The 16,169-nt window shown below is 43.8% G+C and overlaps 1 protein-coding gene and 1 long non-coding RNA gene across 6 annotated transcripts in view; one reads left to right on the top strand and one right to left on the bottom strand.

The window, feature by feature from the left end:
* LOC112982555 (uncharacterized) overlaps positions 1–9,085 on the top strand; it is a 180,145-nt gene extending 171,060 nt beyond the window's left edge. The window contains exons 6-9 of one of the 4 annotated variants that reach the window (XR_010392193.1): positions 3,005–3,082; positions 3,835–3,922; positions 4,596–7,627; positions 8,975–9,085. This is a non-coding gene — a long non-coding RNA (uncharacterized LOC112982555). Of the gene's footprint in view, positions 1–3,004; positions 3,083–3,834; positions 3,923–4,595; positions 7,628–8,974 lie in introns of those variants that run through there. The other 3 variants (XR_010392194.1, XR_010392191.1, XR_010392192.1) reach the window with 3 other exon arrangements.
* Positions 9,086–11,372: 2,287 nt separating this feature from the next.
* KCNJ16 (potassium inwardly rectifying channel subfamily J member 16) overlaps positions 11,373–16,169 on the bottom strand; it is a 35,024-nt gene continuing 30,227 nt past the window's right edge. For both annotated transcript variants that reach the window (XM_026099042.2, XM_026099043.2), the window contains one exon: positions 11,373–15,918. In XM_026099042.2, coding sequence (XP_025954827.1) covers positions 14,553–15,842 — 1,290 coding nt within the window. In that variant the 5' untranslated portion in view covers positions 15,843–15,918 and the 3' untranslated portion in view covers positions 11,373–14,552. The remainder of the gene's footprint in view (positions 15,919–16,169) is intronic.

The following is a 16,169-nucleotide window of genomic DNA, read 5'->3' as shown; positions in this document are numbered from 1 at the left end:
ATGTGCTCGTATGGATGTATCTGTAATAAAGTTGCACTGTGATAGGGTATTGCTAAGAGATGCTCTGCCGAGAATACGTGCGATTTGCTGCAGGGTGGGCTCGAGAAATCTCTGCACAATATCCACAAGATATTACAGATTAGTGTGACCTTCTAGCCTCTTACTCAGTCTTTACTCACGCAAGCTGACTGAGGAAAGACAGCAGACCTGCTGGACCCAGAGATACCAGACCAACCAATATGAGTAAGGCTTATTCACAGCAGCGCAGACTTGCAGGTCAAGCCATTCAGTATTTTGTACCAAAGAGGGCTACAGCATATACACCACAGCTGCTTTACAGCTTTCTTAAAGTCCAAGCAGGTCTGCCCAGAAAGCTCTTCTTAGGATAAAATATTGATTATAAACTCTTATACAGAAAATGATAATTGTAACAAAGCGTTACGGTTGTCTGCATTAACTTCAGCAAGAGAAGTACTTCCAAAGCCCCCAAACAGGGAAGCTGAGTTACAAGAAAAGTTTCTAAAAAACCCCTTCCTGTTGCAACAAGCCAGGACAAAGAGGGTGAGAGCGAGCTGAAAGCTTAACCCTCAAGAGCGAGTAAAGGTTTGTTTTTCCTCTCTCAATGATTGGTTTTCTAATTTGATGTGGTCGAGCTACTGAAGTATCTTACTGGCTCGCTGTGGAACCTCCTTACTGAAGCATGAGAAGAGCTATGTGAGATGGTCATATTCTGAGGAGTTTCCAAGGCAAGATCCCCTCCCTGCTGAAGGAGCAGGGGTAAGAATGGGCTCTACAAAAGCAGAGCAATCTTGGTTTCATACTAGTGTAGGAAAAGTAAGGAAAGCAGCCAGCAAAACAGCAGGACACTTTTTCTTAGACAAGTTTCAGCCAGGCCGCATCAGTGAAGGAAGGGACTTATCTCCCTGTGTTTTCTGTTTTCCAGCATCATTCTCACCTTTTCCCACCACAGAGCCACCCTCTCCCTCGGTCTTTGCAGCTCTGCAGATGCCCTGTGGAAGCAAACTTGACAGGAGTATTGCAGGCACAGTACTTGCCAGCTGGGACCCAGGGGCTCTAGCCCTTGTCTTAATGCACAGGAGATGTTATTAAATTGCTTTCTCTGTCTTGGCGGTGAAATGACCTAATTATCAGATTGCATTAGTCTTCATCTCTTAAAGTGGCCAGATCTGGTTGGGTTGTCAAGATTTTATTGCCAGCTGAAAATAGCTTGAATCTATTGTACTTGCAAAGAAAACATGGTCTTTTACTGGTAGCTGTCGGTTTCCACAAGATGAGAAGAAATGCCATAAATACTGTGTTGTTGTTTTTCTTGGTCTCACCATTTCCATGCATGTAAACTGGCAAAAGTTAGCTTTTCTTCTCTAACCATTAAGTCAACTGGAAAAAATCCATCAGGAAAAGGTGGTTTCCCCATTCACAGTAAACTCCTGGGGTTTAGACATTAACTGGATCTTTATAGGTCTAATGCTGGGCTCTCCAAGGGAAAATGAAGCCACATTTGCAATAGAAGGAATGGATAAATCCAGTGAAAATTCCACAAAGAGACAGTTACATGTTTGATGAAAGACTTAAGAGAGCAAATAAATGTATTTCATACTTTGCAAGAAAATAGGATATACAGATGTGCAGCCAGTGACACAGTTATATTGTTCATATAAGGAGTGAAATATGACATAGGAAATTGAATTGTTTTATGTATCTGAGAACAGTGGAATTCACACACCATTCACATTTTTCTCCCTTTCTTTACCAGATACTTTGTGTCTATAATCCTTGCTGAAGATTTCAGTCTGTCTTACTCAGTCTTACTGTAAACTCAGATCTCCAGCCACTGACTATGTTTTGAGATATTACAGTATATATTTTCAGTCTGTGCTACTGCAGATGGTGGATGTGGGAAGGAAGGTGAAGAAATCTGGAAATAATAAATTACAACTAGTAATCCATAGCTAACAGTGACTGTATATAACTAGCAGTGCGAGAGCAACCCAGGAAGTTCTGCCACAGAAAAAACTTATTTCCAGCACTATATTCCATGAGGTCAATTCTCAATAAATTAACATGCCTAATTTAAGGGATCCTTAATTTCCAGCTTTCAGACGCAACAAGATCTGACGAATACCTTTTGGTTTACCTAACAGACCTGACGCTTCTCTACAAGATCAAAGGCCCTAGAAAATTATTAGGGAATACTATTCTGTTATTTAATGTAAACTTTGCACAGTCTTACTTTCTTAGAAGCCTTGCTGTAGCAGGACACCTGTATTACCACCTAGTGATGCTGCCTCAAGTACTTTCATAATTCAAGGTTTATGGATAATCTCTTGGAAATGCAGTAAATTTGCTGCATTTGACATGTAGTATACTTTGCGGTGTGGCAACATTTTTTATTTCTACTGATCCAGCCCTCCCTCAGCTATGGCAATTTGTCCTTGGTGGTAACGATGAGGAATGTATGTTTTGGGTGTTCTCTTTAGTTTTCTCTGGACTCTGGAGTTTTCTAGCTGAACTGCTGTTAGTTATTATAGCAAAGGGGGAAAAGCATTAAATCACCTCTGCTCGTAGCCTTCTCTCTTGCAACGATGGTCAAAAAAATACTGTAGAATTTGAAATTAGAAGTCCTGGGTCCAAAGAGGTCTCAAGCCATTTATAGATGTGGTCTTATTCTCATTTACATTTAAATTATACTTGGATTAATGTAAAGTATTTTATTCTAAGTGATAAACCTGCCCAAGCAAATAAATATTAATAAGGCTAATGTTTTCCTATTAATCTCAGAGTTATCTGATGATCTTCCATGGCTCCCATTCTTTGTATATCTCAAGGGAAAGGGAGTTAATGGTTAATAAAACTTGCCAGAGTGGTGAGAACATGCCCAAGGAGCTGACATAGGGAACTTGACAATTCCTGGAAGGAAAAGGGTTAAGAGCCAGCAATTTACACATACAAAACTGTATGACTACACTTTCATTCTCTTCCTTAGAACTTCAGTTACTAGTGTTACCGGCCTGCCAGATTTTCTAAAACCAGGATAGGCTCATGCTCAGCTGAACAGAACAGGGTAAGAATATCTTTGTATTTCTCTAGCTTGCAAACTTTTGATTATCTGAAAACTGTATGAAAGCAGGAGGGCTATCAAGGGAGCAGATATTCATAGGCTTTGCGGTGAGTTCCCTACTGTCGGCTCGCACAAGTGAGAGCACTTACTTGCTCGAAAGCCCACATGGTGGCTCAGCCAACTTTCACATTGATCTGCGGCATCCACTGCACTCAGGAGATAGTGGCTGGCTTCCTTCCCTGTGCGCAGGAATGAAAACTTCAGCCTCCTTCCTTGGAAATTATCCGATTTTGACCAGCTGATCATTATAAATGGTTGCTGCCCAGTCTGTGAAGGTGGAGAGAGCTGCAGGTAAAGATGTGTTTCTGGTCCACTTGTCTGCCCCTGCACCATCTCACCCACCAAAAATATTGGCACCACAGCAAACTGGTTAGCAAAAAAAAATGGGAAACTTACCTTTTTGGTGTTCTGTGCGTGATGAGGAAGGGGCAACCTTTACTGACCCTGTTTCCCCTAATTCTACCACTGCCCCAAGAGAAGGGATGAAGCAGGGATCTGCTTTGGCTCTGTCACTGTGTGTGTGTTACCATAGGTGGGAATGTGGAAAATTTCCAGTGGGAAAGGGAGTGGCGAGAGAGAATAAAAAGCAAATTGCGATAGAAACAGCTAGAAACCTTTTGCCTTTTCTAAACAAGATGAATGCGAAGTACATGCCTTTTCTGCAACTCTCCTACTGACCCATTTGTATTACGCAGCTCAGTCCACTGAAGTGATTCAAGCTGGGCAGCTTCACTTTCTCAGGTGACGTTTGGCAGTTCCTGAGAGAAGGATGACGTGAAATATGTGAGTACATGATGCATTCTGCTTCCAACAGCAGAACATTATACCCATAAGTGACTGAGATAACCTCTGTTAAAATCCTACATGGTTTCCCTGCATTGCAATGTCCTTATTGCGTTTCTGCTCATGATCAATTTATTATCACTGTTCTTTATGACCTGTCAGTGCATCCACTCTAGTGAAAACTATACATTTATAAACTCAGAAGCATCTGATTTGCATTAACATTGCTAGATGCATAAACTATTGCTCCCTTCACTTCCTCAATTTTTTACTTTAATATATTAACTTAGAGGCAAATGTCCTCAGTGCTCTCTATCAGTTTGTACCAGAACCCAAGAAATTGCCTGGAGTCCATGGCCGCAACATAAATGCCAATATCAGAAGCTTTTTTCTCTCCTGGAAAGCATATAAACTTTGCTAAGAAAAAGAGCATTAGATCATTGGCCATTGCAGAAGGAGAAACAGTTATGCAATAGAGAACAGTAAATGTTTTCCTGGGGAGCCCAGCACTGTGCCTGTCTGCATCAAACGCAAACCTCTGTCCTCGTGCCAGTGGTGTGTCCCCAGTATGCCCTGACTCGCTGCATGTAATGGAAGACATGTTTGAGCAGGCAGGCTGATGCTGATAGGAGACAGGATAACTGTACCTGTGTGTGTACTGGCTGTTTCAAAGCACTGTCAACTCTGATCGGATGAAGCAGTTCCTGTACCTTGTCCGTGGGTGCGTCGAAGGGAGCCCTCGAGTTCCTGGAGCTGGCATGTGGCAGCCTCATCTCGACTCCCAGAGCCTCAGGACCTTTTATAGTCATGCGGTCGCAGCACATCCCTCTACCCTGCATCTGCATTTCGCCGGTCAGGAAGCCAGGCTGAGCTCAGAGGAGCCTGGCTGGGAGATACGCAGTCCGGGCAATCAGGGGAGTAGATCGCTGGCACAAAATGGCAGTCCAGCCCCACGCGTAACTCCTGCATGGCTAGGAAGGAGGTAGACAAATTAAATTAGCTGGCACCTTTCTAAATTTCCCTCAGAACTTAATTGAACAGATGAGTAAAACCAAACCAAGCTCAAATTGTTGGTTAAACTTCCTGATATTGTTTTTGACTGATTATTTGGACCAGCCCTCCAAGGCCCACCCACTAAAGGACCTCTGCCATTTGAAAAATCTGTCGTCAGAGAGGAAACAATCTTCAGCAAGTAAATGCCACAGTTTCCTTTCTTCCGTTATCATGATCTCGTGCTGCTTATTTGCTTTTCTGATGCCATTTTGTGCCTCCAGGCTAAATTCTGCCTTTCACTTATGTAAATACACAGGAGGATAAGGATTCCTCACTCACCCTTGGGCATATTACTTTAAATTCTGGCCAAACTGCATGTCCTGTGCTCTGTGTCTGCCTGATCAGGATGCATAAACAGAGGGAAAGGGATGGCCGCAGAAGGAGGCTCTCCCGGTTTTGTCCTAGGAAATGCCTCCCCCTGCATTGTGCCGTAGGAGGCATGAGCCATGCATTTCTTTGTAATCTCCCTAATACTTTAGAAGTTGGCCTCAATTCTCCAATATGATTTGAGCTAATGCCCAAACTCTATTAAGCAACCCTGTGACAGAGACTGGAGGGAAAAGGATTGTGCCATTTCTCATCAAGTATTAAAAAATCGGCACGGAAATTCCTGATGCATTGCAGTTGCTGCAGCCCACGGTGGCGGGGAGAGCCAGTGACCGCATGGTCCGTCTGCGACACCGCCGGCCCAGGGACTTCTGCGGGGTTCACACGGCCGTGAATGGGTGCTGCGAAGAGCAGGGTCTCTGCGAGGGGACAGGGCTCACTCCCAGTCCTTCCTCTGCCTGCAGACTGTGTTGGCACTTAAATACGTTTCCCTTTACCGTTCGCACTTTGTTTAACTCTGGAGCCCAGTGCTTGTGTAAGGACACTCGGTGATGGGCTTGGGCAGAAGGAGCGTTCAGCACTCAAATTCTGACTATCTTGATTTGACAAAGGCCAGAGATCACCTGTAGAGACAATCAGTGGCAAAGAGTAAAGAGAAAGCGAGAGAGAAAGCGATAAAGAGAATGGACAGAGGCTGGTCCTGTCACTGGTTGCAGTGCTAAAGGTGCTTGTGCCCTCTGACAGCAAAGGTGACATAAAAAACCTCTGCAGCACAGAGCAGAACAGAGCACGATGGGCCAGTTTTGTTCCTCTTTCCTAGCTGGGTGACTCCAATGCCGAGGGTCAAGTGCCAGCAATGCCAATCATTTTGGGGTGTTTAGTTTAAAAAGAGTTCTTCCAATTTATGTAAGTTAGAAATCACCAACCAGCTCATCTTTCCTTCAGCCCTTTCCAGTAGCTAGTTGGAATCACCCCAGTGATTCTGGTCACCACAACCACCAGGCAAATCCAGGGTGAGTGCACAATCTAGATGAGCAGATTTGAAAGCATAAGTGAATGTTGCAGAGAGCTGTTTGTTTTGCATTATTCACACTGTTCGAGCTTTGGCAGTTTGCTTCTGTGACCATACTTTGATGTAATTTTTTCAAGCTGAACTGGTTTGGATAGAATAAATATCTGTTCTGAATCTTTGTTAGAAATTTCAATTGAATTTGAATCTTTTGGGAAGGTCCAGAGAGAAACAGAAGACTTCCAGGCATCTCTGTGCTTTTGGTGTCTGGAAATGTCTTTCTTTCAGAGGAGAGAAGAGAAAACAAGCAGGCCTATTTGAGTAATTTAATCTGTTTAAGGTAATTTACTACAAGGCATCACTTTAATATTCAGTGCCTATTATTTTACAGCACACAAGTATCCTTGACCTTGCTCTTTTCTAACCTCAGTCGTGTTTCAAATAACTCTTGTAAGAAGAAGCCTCCCTAAGGAGCAGCTCTGCAAGTCAAAGTCATGACTTCCTTTGCTCAAAAAAGGATCCAGAACCATGCATCAGCTGTATGTGTCTCCTCCCTTTATACGGTTAGGCTGTTCCAGCGCTTTCATCATCTCTGGTAAAATTAGCACTACAGTAATTACACTGGGCCAAATATACAGCTGGTGAAAGTGCACATATTTCAGAGGGAGGAGACTTGAAATGAAATTGGCAGGCGCTGTCCTGTTTCATTAAAGCTAACTCAAGGAAAACGATGGGAACAATTTCTGTCACACATCGCAGGCATTGGCACATGCAGACATGTACCCTCGCATGCAATGCTTCCGCTCTGCTGCGATTTTCCCTGCTTGAGCTTTGCACCCAGTTTCCTGAGGACCGCTAATGCCAACGCAGCGCTTTCGAAATCGTCCCTCTGCATCTTTGGTGCAGACCGTATCAAGGGAAGTCTGTGGCTTTCCGTCTTGTATCAGCCATCGGTTTGTTAGAGGGTGTTGGGAAATGGCTTGTGGCCTGCGGCGTGTAAAGGTGTGTCGGGTTGCTGTTTTGTGGGATTTCTGGCCAGCTAAACTGTGATCGTGAAGGCCTGGATTTGACAGCCCTGTTGGTTCTTTTTTTGCTGTTTTACCTAGTACCTCTCCCAAAAGCAGGATAACATTGGAGGAAGGAGAAATAGGACCCAGTGAGGCGAAGCGTTATGAGCCCTCTAACAACAGTGGCTGCCAATCCAGGAGTGACACTCCGCTATACTCTCTCAAACGAAACAAATGGCAAAGGATAGTGGGATGTTTGCCTATGGAAAAAGCGATCACCGAAGAGAAGACATTTAATCAGTATATACAGTGAGTAATTGCAGCAACTGCAATAAAATACTTACCCGATCTGGTTCCCAACTCACATCCTACCATACCTCACTCTGGAAACCGTCCTATTGAAATTGGTGTGGCCACATTTCCTCCACATGAGTAAGGCCCCTGATCTGGGCTCACAAGGAAATTCTCCCCTACAGTCACCAGGGTCTTTTTTGATTTTCATCTAGAGATCTGAAATGAGACCTACCCATTTATGCATAAGTCCTATTTTTCATGCCTGCTTTAGGGCACAGGAACCTTTATGCCTACCACAATGATGCATATATCAGTCAAAATTTAAAAATTTACAGCACACGCAAGGGGCAACCCCACGAGGACAGTGTGCTAGATATAGCCCGTATGGTCATTTCAGTGAGACGCAGAGCACAGCAGTGGCATTAGGGAGGCTTTGGGACTGTCTCCCACCTACCGTCCTTCTGTACCATGGTCACATAGAGGCCATCAGCTCCTGTTGGCACGTGGGCTAAGCAGGAATTGCGCTGAATGAACATCAGACCAAAAAATAGCCTGTCCTCTGTCAGGCGAGCCTGGGAGACACCCTGCGATCAAAGGTGGGGAAACACGCGGAACAGATACGGTGCCCAGTAGTCACAGCCGACCAGCTGCCTGACACTTGTGGAGCTTCCTATACACGTCGCAGCGGAGGAGAGTCTGAAGAAAGGATGTGAAGGATGATGATATAGATGGTTCAGCAGATGTTTAATTGGAGCTACTCCCATGCGTGAGAGAACGCACGAAGCTGTTCAGCGGAAAATGTGCGTTCAGAAGTGGACATGGCATTGAATATGAGATAATTATTAAGGCATTTCTATTTTGGAGTCCTTCTGTGAATCTGTGTGTAGTTTTATATAATAAACGTTAGCATTGCCTTTCTACACGCACACACGTTCCCTGGTCCAAACAAACAAGCAGCTTTTTGCTTCTTGTCACTGATACCTCTTGAAGTAAGTATCTTTGGCCACAAATAGATCATTGCCCTATTTGAAAGGTTCCTAGTGGAGTGTAGCCAGTTTTGACTGGCTATATATACCTAAGCTGGCAAATCAAGCAACCTCCCAGCTTCTGCTTCTATATTTAAAGAGGAATGATATAGGATAAATCAGCCAGACTGAGCACATGTCAAATCAATTTTTTACACCAAAATCATTTATTTTCTGAGTTTGATTTATTCTAGTGAGCCTGAAAGAGCAGCTATAGAAAGTGCTAAACACTGGTCCCAGGGTTGCCTAGGACGGTCGGGCAATACCAGGTATTTGCTGACAACAGGTTGTCCATTTATGCCGTGGTTATAACTCCTCCTTTCTACGTGCCCTTTAGGAACGGCCGCAGAATGCATTAGGCGGGACCAAACTGGACAGCGCGCCATATCTCCTGAATTATTACGACCCTCCGATGCTGTGCAGTGTTGTAAAGCTGACGCCTGAAGAAATGCTTGAAACAGATAAGCAGAGACGGGTTATGCTCGAGGCCGAGGCCCTAGGAATTAGTTCAGGGCCCTGTGCTTTTAACAGGCGCTCTTGGCGAACGCGCGGTCAGAGGGGCGCAAGCGGCGCGGCGGCACCGGCCGGGGGGGGCGGCGCGCTCCGCGGGCGGCCGCCAGGTGGCGCCGCGGTGTCCGCGGCGGCGGCGGCGGCGCGGGGGCTGCGGGCCGGGGCTGCGCGGCCGGCGCGGGGGCAGCGCCGCGGGCCGGCGCGGAGCCTCCCGGGCACCGGGAGGTGGAGGGAGCGCGGGGGAAGCGCACGGGAGCGGTGGTGCTGGGGTCTGGTCTGCACGGGCTGCTGCTCTGAGCACAAGCGAGACGATGGTTAACGCCTGCAAAACGTGAAAGCACCTCTGCTGTTCGTCTGTGGCCGGTGGCATCCGGGGTTGGGTTTGTGCTCGTCTCGGATACGCACAAAACTTGAGGGCTGCACCTGAGCCCAGGAAATTCTTGGATGTTTCTGATAGTCCTACCTAACTTGGTACCGTGGGGAAAGAAGCATGAAGCAAACATTGACTGACAGGTGGCAACATCACAGCTTCAGAAGAATCCTAGCTTTCCAGGGAGCAACATGAGCCCAAAGATCAGAAAATTGAATTATTTAACTTGTTACCATTTCTGCCTGATGATTATCTGTTTCCTTTTCAGTCATTTCCTCAGCCACCGGGACTGACCCCATAAAAGGATTTAAATTCTGGAAGCAGCTCCTGTGTTCCGATTTTAGGCCTCATAAAAGTATCGATCCATATTTTTCAGCCCAGACTAAGACTGTAATTGCTCCCTGTTTCATTCTTGTTTCATTTCGTGCTTTCTCTTGACTGCTTAGAAGTGAATTTGTTGTCAGATGCCTCCCTAAATGGGCCTCTTAGGCCTGCCACAGAGACACCAACTCTGTATTTGCAGGTTCCCAGCTCAAAACCAGCAAAGATTTAAGAAATAAAAAGACTCTAAGAAGCTTACAACCACGTTTTTCTTCCCACACAAACAGTTCTAACACCGTGAATGGTGCCCACTTCTTCCTGAAATTAGTGTAACGGTATAACTGTAAAGCTTCACGTTAGGTAAGCAGCTGAAGTTGGACCTCCTGCACAGTGTGTAAGAAACAAGGAATAAACAAATGGATTATACATTATGTCCCACATCTGAAAATCAACTTCGCAGAAAATATGCGCTAAATGATATATGATAATGGGGAAGGAAACGCCAGCTGCCTTAATGAATGGTGGTGGGCAGATCTGGAAAAAAAAATTATAATAATCTCTTGTTATATTCCCTTTGACATAAACTAACCTTGACCCAGAACAATAGTGCTACTCTCCAGGAGAAAATAACAGCAGCTGTAATCATGATACAGGAGACCAGTGCAAGCTGGTTTGTATTTTCTCTTTGTTGTTAAAATTCGGCTTCATCTGATCATCTGGCCAGAGACTGACTTTTGGACTGGTAGGGAATTTCATCCCTTTCAGTGGGGATGGCTCGCCGTTAAGTCTGCTTTTGGGCTGTGAAGAGGCTTGTTTTATTACCTTTGCCAGGGTTCAGAGAGACTTGCTTTCCTTTGCATTGCACCGCTCCGCAGTGGGGATGGATAAAGAAAAGCCAAATAGAAATCACTGGGGAACATCCTCATCTAGAAATAGCAGCTGAGTGAGGAGGATTCCTCCTCCTATGCACCCAATGCTGCTGTCTCACTCAGGAAATATTACACCAATGCAGTCTTTCCAGAGATGCTCTCCTAGCCAAGGAGGATGTAAGAACCAGCTCTACTAAAAGTGCAGTCAGGCCCTGCCTAAATGACAGTTGTGGAAGGAATCTCCCCACTTTGTGTGGTTTTGTGTCCCTTCCACACCTCTGTCCGTTCCCGTCTTACCCACCGGGCACTATTAAAGATCCTCCGACAGAGGAGGAAGGTGCAGGTTATGTTATGCAAGCTCTGGATGCAACCACTGTGCAGAAGTGTGTGTATGTGTGTGGGTAGTGTGTGGAGAGGGGCTTTGTGAACTCACACGTAACAGAGATTTGTGGATGGCTTGTTCTTCAGAACAAATGGTCTGTGTTTAAGAAGCGTCCAGAGAATGTATTTATAATGTTGTGGTTCTGCTTGTGATTTGGCATCTTTTCATGTCACAGGACTACTCTGCAACCTACAGATCTTTCCATGACCTCTTAGTGCACAAGATATGGAAGCTTAAAACCGTGACTAACAGAAAGAAAAGTAAAATGTGCTCTCACACGGTGTGTGGTAGTAGCATGCTCTTTATTTCTGCATCTTTATTCATAAAAATGCAATGCATGCATTATCATACATTATTATTCATAATTTTTACTGTGATAAATGAAATTAAAATATCAAACAGAGATACAGAGGAAAAGCCAGACAGGTTGAGACCAGTGGTTCACCTAGTAGCCTGTCTCCAGCACTGGCTGGTATCAGATGCTGCAGATAAAAGTCGAAGAAACCGTATAGTAGCCTGTTATGAATTAACATGCCCAGGAGAGAAGTTTCTTCCTGACCCTCATCAGTTAGTGGTTGACTTATATGCCAAAGCATACATTACTATACATGCTCACATATTTATATGTATCTATACCAAGAAGCATATGACCATACTCTGAATCTGACTCCTGCTACTTCCACTTACAGGAAAGCCCTTCTGAGGAAAGAATTTTCTTCACCACAAGAGGCTCACATGGTATATACTGGGGAGAGGGAAAGACAGCGGAGGTTCACAGCTTAATAAGGGAACCTACCTTGACAAACAGCAGTTGAAAAATGCACTTTTTTAAGGTATTTGTGGGACTTTGATTGCATATCTCAGTATTATCTCATGTGTCTGAGTAGCTTTGCCTATGTAATTAAGCAAATACTCACGTGTGTAAGTACTTGTAAAGTGAGCTAGTTAAGTAGATTTCATATTGTATGCTTCTTTTTTTCTGAAAATTGCAGGATCATAGTAAAACATGGTTGGAAAGTTCAAGGTAGGAGTGACCATTCCTGACAGCTGCTTGTCCAACTGGCTCTTGAAAGCTGCCACCATTTATATTCCACACCCTTTCCAGAGATCTATGCCACTGCTCTTCCACCTTCTTGAAGACAGTTTTTCCTAATGTCTAACTTGAATCTCTTTGGCTTCAGTGTAAACCCACTTCCTATCCTACTCACCGCATACAGGGAACAGACTGTCCCTTGAGTTGCATTTTTCGTGTTTGAAGACTGTTTCTCTGTCTCCTACACGCCTCTTCTCTTCTTTGGACTCAAACACCTTCAGTTATTTCAATACTTCCTCACTGACATGCTTTCCAGATCTTGGGATTCTCTTCAAATTGCTCCATGTCTTCCCTGAAGCGTGGTGCCTAACATCCAATAATGTAATCCAGCCAAGATCCTGCAAAGATCCTTCAAAGTGTGGAAGGATTACTTAACATGTCTTGATGGTTATATTCTATTTTATACATCCTGTATGGTGTTTTTTGCAACACCACATAATTACTGAGTGCCTTACACATTTTCCTGCTGAATTCCTTCCCGTTTTTTCAGATTATTTCCCCAATACCTGCCAGGCCTGAAATCCAGGATACATCCAGGATGAGTTGTTTTCTACTGCAGTTATAGACAGATATTGCTGATGATTCAGCATATAAGATAGGATAATTAAGTCCAGGAATAATCATCTACCCTCAGGCTTGTTAATATGCTTGGTTTTACTTAAAGGGACTAGATAGGATCCAGAATACAAGCAAAAATGAAATGCAAGATACATTTTAAAAAATGCAGCAATACTATTGTATGCAGTAAGGCTCAGGAAAAAAAATCAGCATGCCATTTTTCTTCAGTATACATGATTAGTTCATAAAAACTTTCAGTTAGAATGATGGGATAGACTCATCTGACCTAATTTATCAGTCTAAACGTTAGAAGTTAGCCAACATTTCCACACCAGTCATCTCATCTCCTCCAATAATAGAGATGGATGGACATTTCCAGGATAAGTCCATCCTACTGCCTTGAGCTCTCTCAACACCCATGTTAGGATGGGATGAGCTTTGCTGTGAAGACAAAAAGAGTTCCGGTAACTAGAGATCCTTGACCAGTAGGTAGACACTTAGCTTCCTGATGGATAAATCACACTTTAGGCAAAAATTCAGAGGTAATTATTTCTACGTTATCATGATAACTAAAACATGACTCAAATTAACCACAATCATCAGAAGAAAGGCATGACGAGATATTGCATATTGGATAATAATAGAGATGTGCGGAGTGTGGAACTTCCATGTCATAGACAACTTCAGAATACTGACATTTAATCTTTTTTCCAAATTGAGCTGACAGCTGAATATGCTGAATTTCTCTGTGAGGGAGGGATCATCTTTATAAAATCACTTCAGGTGAATAAAAATCTTTCTTTTTGACAAAATCACACTGTTTGATCTCTAAATTGTTCTTTTTCTTTTTAAAGAATCATAATATACCAAAATAAAAGCAAGGCTGACAATCTGAAATGAAAAGACACTTAGAGTCAAAGCATTGGAAAGCTCATTCTGAAACCAGGCTGATCTTCCTCCTTGAGGCCCAGCCTGATTTTGCTGATTTTGATTTCAAACTTGAGGTCCCATTTTGATTTCTGAAGAATGCAAATGAGCAGGTTTGGCCAACCTTCCCAGCCATCAGAGCCATGAAACAAAATCTTCAGGTAGCCCCAAGCCGGCTAACATACCACATACCTCAAACTGCCGAGGGAGGGGCAGTTCTGGGAATGGCTCACCACAAGGAAATGAGAAAAACTCTCCAGGATCCAACTGCAGAGCCCACAGGGCTGGGAAGGGTGTAAGCAGGTTTCCGAGCTACCCAGTAATACTGAGTTCAGTTTTCTTGCCAGTTTACTCCCTCCCGTAATGAACAGCCCCACAGATTTACCAGTATAATCCCTAGGCAGGGACTTCATTTGAACTGCCTTTGTCGTGGAAGAGCAATTGTCAGCTCTGATGGTGGGGGAGTTTCAGAGCTTCCTAGAGCAATTGGGAGCTGGGCTTCCAAATAAATTAGGCAGCTTCGAAAAATCTGACCTACAGGGCACACTATATTGTTTTTGTTCCCTGACTAGATCATTATCTCTGTCTTGGCATGTCCAACATTGGTCCCTGCGGGGTAGTAAAGAGTTGAGAATAAGTTTGCTCAAGTACAGTAGCTGTCTAGTCAACCCAGCGTAAGCTGTTTTACTGTGCCAATGCTAATCTGTTACTGATACCCATGCTAAACAGTATGAAGCTCGTTCTAGCAGCTGAGCTCTGTACTGCAATGTAGGCATGCTGTCAGAGTGAGGTTTATAATATAAATACTTGTGCATATGTTCATTGTTTATATTCTAAAAGCTATGCTGTGTGAAATTTGGAAGCGATTTTAATTGCAGTGAAAAGCTAGATTTGGGATTCCAGTGACAGCCTACTTAAAGTCACAGCTGCTTTCTGATAAGAAACTTCTCCAGAAGGATGACCGACAGTTGTCACTGGGTCTTCTGGATCTTCACAACTGGTGATCAGGGCAACTGCACTAAATGACTTTTGGTTTGTGCTAAACGACTTGATCTCCAGCGCTGATGTGTCTGTTTCTCTTTCCAGCGTATTCTCGGTTCTGTTCCATTCTTGCTCCTTCCGATCCAGTTGTTTGGCACTGCAGTGAGGAGCATAAACTTCTGTGGTTTCTTCAAACTGTAAGCAATCCACTTTATAGTATTTTTTCTTTACATGCAAGACATCGTTAAACCTATGGCCCCAAAGAATCTCTCTGGGGACATATGAGCTTCTTGACTGATGTGAAGTTCCTGTTGAATCACCTGTGTAGACAAATGTAACCAAGATTTCAAAGTTGTCCTTGGCCAGAGCTTTCCGGTCTAGACCATACAACGGGCTCTCACTATCAATTTCATGGACAACTGTCACGGGAGTAACAAGTATGATTTGGTCATTTAGCAACTTCAGGTCCTTGTATTCCATTGTCATTCTCCCTTCTTTGTCTTCCTGGTAGCGCAGAAGCTGAGCACGTACAGAGCCCTCAACCATGTGATTTGGCCGGAAATCACCAATGCGCCACATAAGGCAAAACTTGTCATCCCTTAAACCTACTACAGCATAGTAGCTGAAACGAATGGTTTGAGCTCTTTTCCGAGCTGTGGCCATTTTAGCCAAGGCTGCTCCAATTATGAATGTGTCAATAATGCAGCTTAATACTGACTGTAGGATAACCATGAGGATTGCAACAGAGCACTCTTCTGTAACACTGCGGTAACCATAACCAATGGTTGTCTGGGTTTCAAGAGAGAATAAGAATGCTCCTGTGAAGCTATGAACATTGGCAACACAGGGGGTTATTTCTTCATCGTTGAATAAATCTCCGTGTTGGATTGCTATCAGCCAGAAGACTAGTCCAAAGAACAACCAAGACAGAACGTAGGACAACGAGAGTATCACAAACATATGGCGCCACTTGATGTCCACTAACGTGGTAAATATGTCTACTACGTAGCTCTCCCATTCCCCAAAGATGTGTTTGAAGTACACATTGCAGCTGCCATCCTTGTGGAGAAATCGCTTCTGCAATCTTTTCATCCCCTTTCCAGGACTTTCTTGATATGAGCCTTGGTAACTGAGCTTATTTCCCTGTATGTTTACAGGCCTATAGCAACCACTCTGTCCAGTCATCTTTCTCATATCTGCCTCGTGGCATCAGTTTACAGAACGCATGTGTGGTCCCAGTGGCTATTTGTTTTCTCTGTTCATTGGAAATCTATGAAATAAAAGAAAAAGTTTATTTTTGTTTTAATTTCCTATGCTGGGACTCTGCAACACCAAAACTAAATACATTCACTGTGTGGTCATCAGAAGCAATTTTTTGAAGAGTACAGACTCTGACATTAATTATACGATGTAACTCAAAAACTCAGGAAACCTGGAAATATGAGGCAGCTAGAAATACAACTAGCTAGAAATTTCTGTATCTGTCTTAAAATTTGGTATCTAGATGAAAACTAAAATCAG

This window comes from Dromaius novaehollandiae, chromosome 18 (assembly GCF_036370855.1).
Source record: "Dromaius novaehollandiae isolate bDroNov1 chromosome 18, bDroNov1.hap1, whole genome shotgun sequence".
In the NCBI taxonomy this organism is placed as follows: domain Eukaryota; kingdom Metazoa; phylum Chordata; class Aves; order Casuariiformes; family Dromaiidae; genus Dromaius; species Dromaius novaehollandiae.
The sequence above is the reverse complement of the archived record's forward strand: the minus strand, read 5'-3'. Positions and strand labels throughout refer to the sequence as shown.